At 39.7% G+C, this 14,779-nt stretch overlaps 1 protein-coding gene across 1 annotated transcript in view; it reads right to left on the bottom strand.

Annotated features, from left to right (window-relative positions):
• Nucleotides 1-14,779, bottom strand: part of CPS1 (carbamoyl-phosphate synthase 1) — a 60,170-nt gene that overhangs the window by 12,727 nt on the left and 32,664 nt on the right. The window contains exons 23-30 of the mRNA XM_075284940.1: nt 13,252-13,317; nt 12,159-12,222; nt 7,755-7,936; nt 4,810-5,004; nt 4,639-4,706; nt 4,478-4,553; nt 2,567-2,644; nt 1,945-2,052 (exon numbers count right to left, since the gene is read on the bottom strand). Coding sequence (XP_075141041.1) covers nt 1,945-2,052; nt 2,567-2,644; nt 4,478-4,553; nt 4,639-4,706; nt 4,810-5,004; nt 7,755-7,936; nt 12,159-12,222; nt 13,252-13,317 — 837 coding nt within the window. The remainder of the gene's footprint in view (nt 1-1,944; nt 2,053-2,566; nt 2,645-4,477; nt 4,554-4,638; nt 4,707-4,809; nt 5,005-7,754; nt 7,937-12,158; nt 12,223-13,251; nt 13,318-14,779) is intronic.

Raw genomic sequence — 14,779 nt, forward strand, 5'->3', positions numbered from 1 at the left:
GTGTGTGTATTTTCTCTTTATAGTATAGATTCTTCCAATGAAATATACTAGTAGGTTAATTGACTTCTTATAAATATACCAATAAGTTAACTGACTTCCTATGAATATACCGATAGGTTAATTGGCTTCCTATGAATATACTGATAGGTTCGTTGACTTCCTATGAGTTTGCCCCCAGTGTGTGTCTGAGAAAGGAAATTCGATTGTGAGCCCCATTGCAGCATCTGTTGGTGCTACATCTAAAAACACATACTGTACTCTGCAACATAAACATACATTTCTTAACCATACTCTAAATTGACACATTTTGGCACATAATCTCCAACTAAATTGACTAGAATTTAGCTGATCGTAATTCCTAACGGAGGCTATAATTTATTTTGGCAGGATCGTACGGATCTTCCATTTTTAAAAGGTTGGTTTACAAGTGCCAAGTAGCACTGTCATGGGTAAAGTCCAGAACATCTGTTAAAGTCAGTCTACATCTGTTGGCTCCCCCAGTATATAATTTAAATGTCATTACTTCTGCCATCGCTCTATGTGGCTAGGGGGAATTTAAGTAAACTGTGATTGTTAAATGAAAAGCCGAAGAATATTGTGCAGACGTCTAGTGACCATGACATGGTGGTGGAGAACAGCGTGAGAGAAACAATCAATGTGGGAAAGCAATTGAGATGTAGATTGTTAGATTGTTCAGTCAATGCATTAACATGGGAAGATAAAGCCTGCAGATTAACATTAAGAGAGATGTGTTCAATGTGTGTCATTTATGTTAATGCAATAAAAATGTATATTCTGTTAGATTAAGTGTAATTATAATCATGTCAGGAATAGTAATCTGATCTGGCTTGGCCTGATATATCACAATACTGACAATCCCCTGACATTTCACTAAGTTTTAATGTGGACAGACAAAGTTAACAGAAGTGAAGAAGAATCAAAATGGCAGCCCTGGTGGTAATGGGTTATGCCAAGATACTCCTGACTTTTTGGAACTTTCTATCCATTTCCCAGAGAGTAGTTGACTGGTCGTTCTTCAAGCTAACCACTTGTCTACTTTTGTGGAGGTGGAGGGATGTACTATGCAGGTTTTCACTGCCTATTACAAGGAATGATGTCTCTTACTTACACTCCAGTCTCGCCACTCATAGAACTCTTATAGTCGCATTCTCATATAATGGCACATTCATCTTGAGCCATACTTCTAGCACATCAGTTTTGAGATGACAGGAAACCATATAAGCAAAGTGGAGGGGCAACACGGTGGCTCAGTGGCTAGCACTGAAGCCTTGCAGTGCTGGAGTCCTGGGTTAAAATCCCGCCAGGAACAACATCTGCAAGGAGTTTGTATGTTCTCCCCGTGTTTGCGTGGATTTCCTCCCATTCTACAAAAACATACTGATAGGAGTGATCCCTATATGGGGCTCACAATCTACATTTAAAAAAAAATATATATATATATATATATATATATATATATATATATATATATATATATATGCAAAGTGGGGAATATGTAGATAAATAATAAAGCAAGGGCTTGGTTACAAAACAAGGTTTGTCTAGCCAATAAGACTGTGCTCAACCTCAAGGACTTAGGTTGGGTCATACATCCCGAAAACTCTGCCTTGGGCACCATAAGAGCTAACCATACCCCCAGGTAAATGGTGTACAGCCAAATACAGTGGAGTACATCCATATAAAATCCCTATCAAAGTCAAGTCACTCTCCATATCTGGAAAAAAAAAAGCTTCAGTCTCCAGATGACATATTGCTCCTTAACCATAAGAAATGGTAATATGTTCTTCTGGATGAAAAGGGGGGATTATTTTTTAAAGTTATCCACATCCGTTCCCATCCCTTGGCAAACTTATGTCTGTTTTTCCGCCTTACTGTCTATGTAACCGCATAGTTTGACTTAGTTTGTATTTTTTGCCCCCTCACCTTCTCCAGTGCCCCTTGGCTGATTGTCTGTGTGGGAATCATAAGGGTGGCATCTCCTGAGTGAACTCCGGCATCCTCCACATGCTCGGAAATAGCGTGACAAACGACCTACACAAATGAAAATAACACATATTAAAAACTGCCTCTCCGGTTACCCAATGTGCTTGTTTGTCCAACTGGCAATCCATAAGCCACATTTTGTCTCTCAGTCTACTTTCCCTAATGAGGCTTTCAAGACTGTAAGAAGCCATGTAATTACAAAACTGAAAATGTAGCCGTTCCATTTGGATCACTATCAGGACACTAAGCCTGGCAAGCAGTTACTGAGCCAAAATGACAGCTCTCCTGGTGACATGAGTGCGACATGTTCCAACTTCTAATATCAGCGGAGAGAAAAACTACAGTACAGACTCGATGGAAGACATAGGTTTTAATAAAGATTAATAAACTTATTGTCTACAGGTAGCCTTTCTTGCAATATGACCTTCTATCCAGTACTGGTCATCGTATTACAGACTCCTACTCATCACGACTGTAATAGTAACATGATGTCACCCCAGTGATGACATCATCACCTTTCATAACTGGAGATCAAAGACCTAGATAAGAATAGTTAACTTACACGGCCTTCTTTTGCAACAGCATCCATCTCCACCTCTCGTGCTCCTTGGACGAACTTGGTGATCACCACTGGGTGCTCCTGTATAGATAATATACACATAAGGTTTTATTTTCTGCTTGAAATAGACATTATGTACAGCTTGGATGTGACATATAAGAAAATAGAACACACTTCTTAAAAACACTATTTAAAGGACCATATGGCTGAAAAATAGAGTACCCAGACATTCCTTGGGAAATCTGCTATCTCCTCTCTCAGATCTTCCGATGGCTGATCTTGTCAGTCTCCCGTAGCTGAGAGTTTGCATCACTCACTATAAGTCTTTCTCAGATCAAACCTGTTTCCACATAAATACCTCTCTCCCTTCTAACCACCTTGAGAGTGTTTAAAGACACTTTCATCTTCTAAGTTAAAACTTCACAGGATGTTCTTTAAATACATAAAACCCCCTACTCATGCCAAAAAGAGGCGTAATAGGAAGACAAGGAACATTACCCTAAGAGCTGGCAAGATGCGATCATTTTGCTGCCAGATGATTATGAATTATATATAACAGTTTTAGTGGAAGATATATCGGTACAAGCCATTCACACGTTCTGGGCACTTCAAGGTACTTTCTAGTAATATTTCCATGTATAAGATGGTTGAAACATTCCTATGGTTGTACTGATAAATTAATTTTTTTCTAACTTTCAGATAGGCCATGATGATAATAAATTGCTGGTCATCCTAATATAGTCTAATACTCTTCTTACTGCATTAGACCCAACTACCAACTGGATTGAACCCAATATTCAATGCGCTCAACCCCTTGGTGTTTGGCCGCTTACACGCATCCCTATGGCGGGGAGGTATTCGATCGAATACCACTCGCTCAACACTAATCCCAATATACTGTTGATCAGGGAAGATACTGGGAATCCCAATAGTCCACTGTTGACCTAAATAATATCCTAAATTACTTGTATAAAGACGACCTTTCTACCAACTCAAACTCTAGTCTTGCACCGATTCCGGTTCAGTTGGAATTTTTTCTCTGGTTCCCATTGTTCACGAGGAACCATTTTAGCACAATTATGCTTCCTAATATCAGGTGGGTGATGCGGGTGCTCCAATCTAACACCACCCACCTGGCAATAGAGAACATAACTGTGCTGAAAGTAACAGTACCAAATGCTTAGGAATGGTAGGAACCAGAGAACAAATTCCAACTGCTCTAGAATCATTGGAATGGCTCCAATTTGAGGATGCAAGGAACTTGAATTGTGGTGAAAGTTACTCTTTAAAAAGGTTGCCCTGGTATTTTTTTATAAAAAATATAAGAAATGATACTCACCTTAGCGATCTCCGTCTCTTACATTACGAAGCTTTCAAGACCCCTACTAGTCCCTCTCTCTGCACTTAGCCAATTACAGGTCAAAGTGGTCACCTGCCTCAGCCAATGACTGGATAAGCAGTAAGTTCCTAAGTTTTGGGATTTTTTTTTACTTTCTGACCCCTTAAAAAAATATTGGGCAGTCCTTTATAACGGGCCAACTGAAGAAAAAAATATGATGTAAACCCTACATACCCATTTAATACAGTGAGACTTAGAGCATAGGAGATATATGTTCCGTTATATGGTCTTTCTTTTTATAAAGAAGATATTGTCCATTAGTATAGGAACTTTAATGGGGGAATCCCTCTTCGGCATCCAATGGCCTATGGAGCAGTCAGAAAATCCCTTTGTGTTCTCTATACGACATTGTAGGCACACAGAGGCTAACTAAGTAACGTAGTCTTGTATGGACATTGTATCATATCCCTGTACAACTGACTGGTTATACCGGGCCCTAATATAGTAATGTGTATGAGCCAATAGATGTGATCTCATGATAAAATATTAGTAAAATATAAAAATATAAGTTTTACCTGTGACACTCGGGTAGCTTCAGCTAGGAAGCTCTTTAGCTCCTCTTCTCCATGGACCACATTCATTGCTGAGCCACTAGAAGAACATGAGAACATATATTAAGTAGAGTGTACCAGTATGGCACCAAGGCTATACGGTATTTGTCTATGGCAGGTGTTACCTGAGCACATAGGAAGGACGTAGTAAGCATGGGTAACCGACAGTCTTGGTGAACTGAAGAGCGTCATCCTATTAAATCAAATGAATCAATAATACAAGGTTAATTTCACATACGGATATTAGTTATAGGACTTAGTCAATCAGTACATTGCATTAGAGATATTGTAGTTACCAGAGAGTTAACCGCTTTCCATGGTGCTTGGGCGATCTGAAGCTCATCCAGGACGGCAGAGAATATGGAGCGGTCTTCAGCTCTGTCAATCTGCAATGGGCTGGTGCCCATGATCTTCACTCCACTCTTGTATAGGGGCACTGCCAAATTGTTAGGGATCTGCCCTCCCACTGAGATGATGCAGCCGTCACATTGCTAGTGATAAATGGAATAAATATACATCATATAGATTAGATAGAGATTCAGGATTTTTGATGATGTATAATGTGTCCAGTACAGAATTTTACGTAATGTTTATAGATAAACCTACGTCCACATGAAAATTCAGTTCAGTCTATGATTTTGATGTAGAGTACAACTTTTCCCAGTGCTGTATTTTATAGTTATGATACATGTAAGGAGAATTTAGATCTAGATATCTTATCATGAGGTTATTCTATTCCAGCTGCATTTTATAAAGCATAGTTTGTATGTATGAATAGGGGAGTATCTGACACCATGGTCTTCCTAAAAGTGGACCATTCACCATCTTAAAGGGGTATTCCCACCTCACATACTCATCAGTCTTTACTGCTGTAAAATCTTCTTTCTTCCTGGTTTCTTGCATCATTTGGTGGGCGGGGTTTCACATGCAACCTGCCGTTTAGCTCCGCCCCAAAATTCTTGTGTAGCTCCGCCCACCCATATTGGACTATGAAGTACAGGCAGCAGCAACTCCATTCTGTGTCACATACAGACACTGCCTGTCTCTGCCATAATGAACACAATTGAATTAGCTAGCCTGATAACTGGGAGAACAGAAGAAATGAAAGCAGCTCCTCTCCCCTATCTCATAGCAGGGAGCTAGGTCAGGTGGTGTAGACACAGGAATAGCTAGAAACACAGGCTCGCTCCCCTGTACTTAGCCCCTCCTCCCTCCCCCCTGAGAGCAGCAGATACATCACTTGACTCATGAGCAGCTAAGTCAGGGCTGTGGCCACAAAGAATTGAATAAAGTAAGATAGTGGACAAACAAAGCAGTTTTGCTGAAGCATTGTATTTAGGAAAAGTCTTAAATCCACATTAACAAGCAGTATAGATAGGATCCTTGTGATGGGACAACCCCTTTAAACTTTCTGCATTAGGTTCCACTCCACAGTGATTCCAGCTCAGTTGGAATTTTTTCCATAGCCCTTAGGGTTTCCAAGCTATCATGTTTGTTCATTTCAGCACTTGGTATGTTAAGTAGGCTTCCTACTCTGTGTTGGACTGTCTGATCCAGCCCAGGACCACCCACCTGACAGTAGAGAACCTACTTATTATATTGGGTGCTGAAACTAACTGCACCGATAGCTCAGGAATGGCGGGGGCTAGAGAATAAAAATTCTAGCTGTTGATGAAGGTGGTTATAGATCTTCTTTAACATTAGTACCCTCTCTTTATTCCCCAGCTCCTGGATTTATGTGTGGACTCTCACTGGCATATAGTTAATTCCCATCAGGACACCACATATGTTATGGCTCATGTGTGTAGCAGAACATTCAGGCTACATAGGGTGCCATATGTGTAACTATATTGTCCCCAAAAAGGTGAGTATACCTCTGTACACATGGCATCTGATAAAACACTCCATCATTTCTTATGAATCTACCAGAGAAAAAAAATCTGTATGTCTAAGATTGTAATTGAAAATTACTAAAATTATGGTAAAAGTCTTTGGTCTTTCTATGGAGCTCCACTGCTGCCCAGTACGAAACAGGGCCATAATATGGTCATGGGCAAAATTTTGGAAAATGAAAAAACAATAAAAGATGGTGGAACAGCGGGGGGTTGATCTGGTGAAAAGCATAGATTTTATTACTTTATTCAATTCACCCTCTGGCAATTTTTTTCCGATCCTGGAAGATCTTATGAAACCAACCCTAACCCTATTCTCCAGACACTAAAGGTTAGGCAAACTGACAAGTGGGCATTACCGTTCCATACACAGGATGAAGCTGACAGCACCGACAGTAGCGCGTCAGATTAAGATCTACCCCAGCTGGTAACACTCAGTACTCGAATTATTCAATATCTTAGAAGAATTACAGAATAGCGACACTATACAGAGATCTCAGACAGGGTCATTGCAGGAGAGATGACAGGTTTAGGGAACATTTGCAGAAAATTAATGTATTTTCACATAATAATTATGACTTACGACTATTTTCTCATGGTTATCACTTTATATCTTACAATTACTATTTTTCTTTCAAAATATTCACTTTTTCTCATAATTACGACTTCTAGATCTCATAATTACACTGTTATGTCTTACAACTCTGACTTTATTTCTCATCATTTTACCTTTTGTTATAAATATTTTTTTTTGTAATAATATGATGAACTTTTTGAAATATAGGATGTAAATCTATCTATGCAAATCTACTCTATCTATCTATCTATCTATCTATCTATCTATCTATCTATCTATCTCCTATCTATCATCTATCTATCTAGCTATCTATATTATCTATCTATTATCTATCTCCTATCTATCTATCTATCTATCTATCTATCTATCTATCATCTATCTATTTATATTATCTATCTATTATCTATCTATCTATCTATCTACTGTATATTATCTATCTATCTATCTATCTATCTATCTATCTATCTATCTATCTATCTATATTATCTATCTATCTATCTATCTATCTATCTATCTATCTATCTATCTATTTAATCTATCTATCTATTTACTCTATCTATCTAATCTATCTATCTATCTATCTATCTATCTCCTATCTATCTATCTATCTATCTATCTATCTATCTATCTATCTATCTATCGTATTTCCTACATGTCTTGCACTGTGTGCATAGGGTTATATAGTAGGCATGGCACCAGACACTATGGTCATACTACAGTATATAGTGTGTATAAAAGCCATCATAGCAATGAAGGAATTAAAGTTACTCACTTCTTGTTGGAATACATCCAAAATTCTTTCTTGTGACAGCTCTTCAAAGTAAAGTTTGTCACATTCATCAAAATCTGTGCTGACAGTCTCGGGGTTGCAGTTCACCACCACAGTCCTCTTGCCGAGCTGGCGTAGTGTGCGGATGCTGGAAACTGCGCACCAATCAAACTCCACACTGCTGCCTATACAATGCAGAAAGTGGGTGTAAGTGAAACACTAAGCTTTGTTATAGAAGCTTTTCCATACTGTGTGACAGATATCTACATCTACAGGAGCTGTGAAGCTGCTCAAAACAATGGCTGAGGTTGGCCATTGCTACTTTTAGGTGACTCGGGCTCCTAATAGTGCAAAGCTTTAAGTAGCCATTGGTTAGAAGGTGTCAGGCATAACCCTTTATATTTAACACCTATTCCTACCAATTCGCCCATACACAGGCAAGCTTGGCTCAGCCATACATACATGTTCCCTGTAGATAAAGGGGACTACTGTATGTACCTGCCTGTGGTGGCAGCATCCTTCATGGAAGAACAATGGATCAAAATGCTGAATTTCAACCTGCCCAATCCTTCTTTCCCCCAAGATAATCTGTACTGGGAGATACCCCCATGCACATAAGATGTAGAGTCTGCTTACTTATATGACATCTTCATATTACAGATATTGTCCTTTACAATGGATCTTCTTAACGGGTTATTATTCTCCTCTCTGCAAATCGCAGCCAAGACAGAACCAACTGCTCACAAGTCCCATCCGCCAAGCCAAAACTTAAGCAAACTGACAAATAGCGCAGCTCCACACTGCAAGGATATGTTCACATGTAGGAATCTGGCAAGGACTTGGGAGTGAATCTGGACAAGTTCTGCACCTATTGTTTTTTTATGGGAGGCAGAGATTGCAGCAGGATGCGGAAAAAAAGTCGTGCTCGATCTTGTCGTGGATTCTACGGCTCGGGAGTCCCTGCCTACTAAACGCATTTATCTGGGCTTTATCAGTAGAGGAAAGCAACAAGACTGCGGCCAAACACGGCGGCAGAAAATAAAGAGGAATTTCTCTTATTTTTTCGCTATGTGAGCCTAGCCTAACTGCATAGAGGTGGTTCGGAGTTATGATAACTACATAGCACATTAAGCTACGCTGTTTCCATAACTGTGGAGCTACAGAAAGTGTAGGACAGCGGCTCAGCGCTTTCTCCATAGCTCCCATTCACCTCTATAAGACTCACTAAGGGGGCTTTGACACTTGGGCCCGTGTCCGCCCGCCGGGTCTCCGTCCTAATTCCCAAAGAAAATGGATAGGGGACGGCTTCCTAGTGGTCAGTTTTAAAACCTATTTATTTGAATGGGTCTTAAAAGCAAACCGCTGGTGTTCGTATGAGGCCTCTCCGCGGGGAAACCGTTTTTTTTTTTTGGGCCAGACACAAAGTCGGTTTTCCCGCGGAGAGGGGGCATACATACACCGGCGGTTTGCTATTAAAACCCAATCACATGAATGGGCTTTAAAACTGACCGCCCCCTATGCAGTTTCTCTGGGGAATAGGACGGAAACTCGGCGGGCGGACATGGGCGCAAGCGTGAATGCCCTCTTGAACAGTACAGAGCAGTAGTGCTTGCTCGATCTTATGACCTTTTATTCCCATCTCGACAGCCATTTGCTTACATGGGAATAAACTGTCAAACATCTTTATGGTGCACACCAGAACCACTGGTGTCTCTTCCAGATAAACGATGCTCCCATCTATAGCACCTACACTTGTTCCCATGCGTTTCAAGCTACACTGCTTATCAGTCAAATAATAGTATTAAAAATGATATGAATAGAGATGAGCGAGTAGTATTCGATCGCATACCTCGCTCCCATAGGAATGCGCGTAAACGGCCAAATACCAAGGGGTTAAGCGCATCGAATATTCACTGTGCTTAACCCCTTGGTGTTCGGCCGCTTACACGCATTCCCATGGGAGCGAGGTATTCGATCGAATACTACTCGCTCATCTCTAGATATTAATATACTAAAATTTTGCCATAAAGTCCAACGGAATCTTTGCTTTCTAAATTAAAGAACAGTGTTGTGTTTGCGCTATTGGAAAGAGTTAACCTGCACAAATGCTTCCACCACCTGGGCACGCAGAGATGGTGTGTTTAGCCAGATGTCTATTCATTGTCTGTTCATAACTGTATCTCACCAGTGCTGAAAATGTGTCTCATTAAAGGTTGAGGAGCCCTAGACAATTATCTGTATAAATGGGAAATAGAACCCAAGGAGGGAAGCCGTTCATGAATCAGTAAGGTTAAAACTCTTTTGTCGGCAAGCACAGATTAGTCTAGTAGGAGAGCTATCTCACTTATTAAAAGTTAATGACATTTATTTTTTGCCTGGAAACTTATAATCTTTCGCATTATAATGTATTTCCTTTGAACTTACATGTCGGGCAGCGGATATTTTATTATGTGAAATAGTATTCATTAAGACTTAGTTTATTAATTTGCTAGTTACCGATGACACGCTGTAGACCCCAGGCTCAAGTGTGTCACTGTTTTCCATTAAATTGATTTCCGGCACCTTCTCGGCTTAAAGCACGCATGGGTTACAGTGGCCAAACACATTAGATTAATACCGGTCGAAACTGACAATTTTGGGGTGACCGGGTGACCTTGAAATGTTTATTGGGATGTCTTGACTTTTCACCATAGGAAGTTTGAGCTGCTGAATCTTAACATGTCTGATCCTCCAGGGATGTCTATGTACTATGTAAGTAACAGCATATCAATGGTTTAACAGTGGTTTTGAGGGTTGTATACGGCCTTTTAAGGGAATATATAAACAGAAAATAACCCATTTTTAAGTTTTATGTTAAACATATTTAAAAGAACTATTGAAAAAAATCCTAAAAATTTTGAGTCTAACCACAAAGCCAAATAATGCTAATAGATTCTGTTTTCTGTATATTATATAGCAGCAGCCACCTTATTTATAAGCACACTGTCACAGCTATCATGTATATGTAGATAAGACACAGAATCCACCAGTCACAATAGGGGATTTCTTATCTAACCTTCGACCTGCACAATGACCTCTACCCATGCCTCTAATAAAAATCAATAGGGTCTACTCCAGACCATTGCGTCTATGGCCTATGGTTCAATCTCAAGAAACAGGAAGTCACAGATTATTTTAGGCTTAGGGGTAGGAATTGAAATTGCAAGATTTTTTAAGATTTTTTTTTTTTTAAATATAGATAATAACATGGAAAAATTAAAAAACAAGAACACCAAAAATTCTTTAAAAAATGTGTTTGACATAAAAAGAACATTTCCTGGCAACACATTCAATTTAAGCCATTACTACATCATGTCCTAAATGTATGGCATGGCAAGTAGTACCGTGTTTCCCCCAAAATAAGACAGTGTCTTATATTAAATTTTGGTCCTAAAGATATGCTATGTCTCATTTTCAGGGGATGTCTTATTTTATTTTTGTGTGCTGCTGCCACCACCGCGCTGAGATGTGCTTTCTGCGCAAAGACATTATGAAGAAAAAGATTGCAGCTGGCTGAACACTGTGTGCGGTGCTCCGTGTGTACAGTAAAGCCAGCTGCTGTGATACCGTACGTTGTATCCATTGTTCCTGCTGCTGTGGGATGAGCTGGGAGAGTGGACTCCCCGCAGCATACGATGCTTAGTGTATGCACAGCGGATATCTCCCAGCAGCAAGGACAGTGGATACAACGTATCGCAGCGGCGTCAGCAGCCGTCATACCTGTGCACATGGAACATCGCGCACAGTGTTCAGCCGGCTGCAATGTTTTTCTTCATACAATCTTTACACAGCAAAACTATTATTATTGGAGGATGTCTTACTTTCGGGGGATGCCTTACATTAGGCAATTCAACAAAATCTCTTCTATGTCTTACTTTCAGTGGATGACAAATTTTTGGGGAAACAGGGTAGTGAGCGGGTGTAATATACAGCTGATAGTCTAATGCAACACCCCCCACTCAGAGGTGATTCTGATCGCAGATGTATAGCTGCTTATATGCCACTTTCAATAGCATTGCCATCATTAATCCTCTATAGGTTCGGCCAGGGACAGGGCGTAACAGGTTGGCCGTCCCAAAATTTTAATGGAAGACATTTGAAACTACAGAATCAAAGTGTGAGCACCCACATTAACATACTGTATAATACCCTAGGAGTATTATAAAAGGTACTTCAAATGTCTTACTTATAGCCAACGAACTTCCAAGTACAGAATCCATTATAAAGTCGAATACATTTGTAGCAGTGTCCTGTTCCATACAATGTGTCTTTACTGCTCTTGTCCCCATTTGCAGTCCCATTTATCTACTTGTGTTTTTATGAAGTGTTTATTACAGACATGAGAGGATGACAGGACTCAGACAGTACCTATATGATACGGGCCACAGCCTAGAACCATCATTCCATGGTCATCAAACTTTATGTCATGCTCCTGCAGAAGAAATGAGTAGAAGCATTAACCATAGCAAGGAGATATAGATCATAAACGGAAATATTGAAAGGTCCTGGGTATGGCTTATAGGAAATGTCTCATGAAGCCGTATGATTGTATTCCATTTAGAAATAGTCAACCCAAAAGTATACCAAAGAGAGTGATCATTAGTCTTGTAAAAAACATATTCTAGCGATCTTTAATATCTACATGAAGCCATTTTAGAAGAAGGTTTCTATCATTCAGAAGTCTGAAAATCTACAGGTTAGTATTACTATGGCTGTAGACCATCTGGCTAAAATTGTCGGATGTTGGATTTTCGGAATTCAGATTGTCAGATGTTGGATTGTCAGATTGTCAGAAATGATAGGTGTAGTGATCTGACATAAATGATGGATAAGGAAAAATATCTTTGTACTGTGTTAGCCAGTAGATATGATATATAAAAAATTGAGAGTCTTCAGTAGTTGATACGTTTTTTAATGTCAGACTAAAATGATGACAGATTGCAAGCTATAGGTAGTTACTAAGCCTGACAAAGAGGACTAAGCAGCCTCGAAAGCTTACAATCTGTCATCATTTAGTTAGCCATTAAAAAAGGTATCAACCACGGAAGACTCTCAATTTTTTATATGACATAATGACATAAATTAGTAAGATAAGGGCAAGGCCAAACCATATATGGCTGAAACCCTGTCCCATTGTGGCGTCCAAAGGAGCCAGGGTTCTACACATAAGAATGAGTTATACTAAAGTCTTACTTGCAGAATTGCATGGCCATTGGATTGGATGGAACAGGGCTCCTGACTGTACCCTTATACCATTACAATAGGGCGTCAGGACGTAGCGGTCACAAACTAGCTGACCCCTGAATGGGCTCATATAGATAACAAATGACCAGTATTGTTAGTTTTGTGGATTTAGCAGATTACAACACCATTTAATACAACTGATTTACAATAATATCAAATTGATCTTAGATATTCAGCCTAAGGTGGGAAAATCAGAGCACCATATCCCCGACAGTACCTGTCCATTGTAGGTGAGGTAGAGGTAGTTTGTTATTGCAGGATATTCAGCGGCCAGGGTATCAATCTGTAGAATAAAAAATGGATTCAATGTTAAGATCAAGAAAATCGAAATCTAATTCTTTCGCACTGGGGTACTATTAACTATTGTAGGGGTGTTAACTGTTCAGAGGATAGGTTACCAATATCTGTCACTGGGGGTCTCACACCCTTACAGATCAGCTGATACCACAGCATTTAGGAGGGGGGTGCGGCCTCTACTGTGTACCAAGGACTATGTATTGCATAAGGGCTGTGCTTGGTATTATAGATCAGTCCCATTCACTTGAATTGGACTGAGCCAAATCTGTACCATGTGCCACATGAAACTGATGTCATCAGCAGTGGTCCCCATTGGTGTTGGTCCTGGATATCAGAACCCCACTTACCTGATACTGATAACCTATCCTAAGCATTAGCCATCAATGTCTCAACCCCATCAAATCTCTTAACCCTCTACCTATAAGATCCACTTGATACAGTATTTTATATGTAAAGATCCCATTAGACATATGGCACGCCAATGCCCAGTATAAAACCAATCTTCATGTAAAACATTCAGACATTCATGTAAAACTTTACTTAGTGTCATTTTTACCTTCTACAAAGCCTTGAACACAAATTCTATTTTATTATCCATATTTAATAAGAAGTAGCAATGATAGTAGCGGCATAAAATGTATTTACAACGCGGATACATAGTGTACTGTAGACACAATAATATCACAATGATCGTAATAGAGTTCATCTATCTATATAGAGCTGTAAGTTATATGCTCATACAATGGCCTCTTCTCTAATGCTATATTGGGAAGGCCAGCTTTGGAAAAGTACTATATAAATAAGAGATGACCAACAATAATGATGCTAATAATGTCCTATTACAATAACCCTCACATACAGCTAATTAATAGTTATGGCACTGCGATGGGCCATAGACTATGTGACCACCTGGCTAGCGGTCCAGCAATGAAGGAGTGTCGCATTAATTAGCTCTAACCAGGATTCTATTACCTCATGGCAAATGACAGGATCAAGCGTACAAATGCATCCGCGCTACAACGGCGCATACCAAGTAACTTCATTAAAATAGAGGAGCTTGCCATGAATGCAGAATTACTTTAGTAATGATGGGGCACTTAAAATAAAGTATTAGCCCATAAAACAATGTTAGCACCTCGGGAGATGGCTGCGAGGCTAGTTTTTTAGAGCCAGATGCCGCACGTTTAAACCAGGTCAGCTCCTGATGTTTCGTGATTACAGGTTTTTATATACTGTTTAATTGCCACTTCAGCGGAACGCCACCGTTTCAATGGGAGCTCTCAAAGAGCAGCGTAGAAATTGCTTTGTGGGTGAAATAAGGAATGATGAAAATGGAAAATGAAATTGCCTGACAAAAAGAAGGTTAATCTGTCAGATGATATAAAAATATCAAGATTTTAATAGTAATGTTGCCGGATCCATTCCTACTTTTCCTTAGCGATCCGATT

The sequence above is a fragment of the Leptodactylus fuscus genome, chromosome 8 (genome assembly GCF_031893055.1).
Source record: "Leptodactylus fuscus isolate aLepFus1 chromosome 8, aLepFus1.hap2, whole genome shotgun sequence".
In the NCBI taxonomy this organism is placed as follows: Eukaryota; Metazoa; Chordata; class Amphibia; order Anura; family Leptodactylidae; genus Leptodactylus; species Leptodactylus fuscus.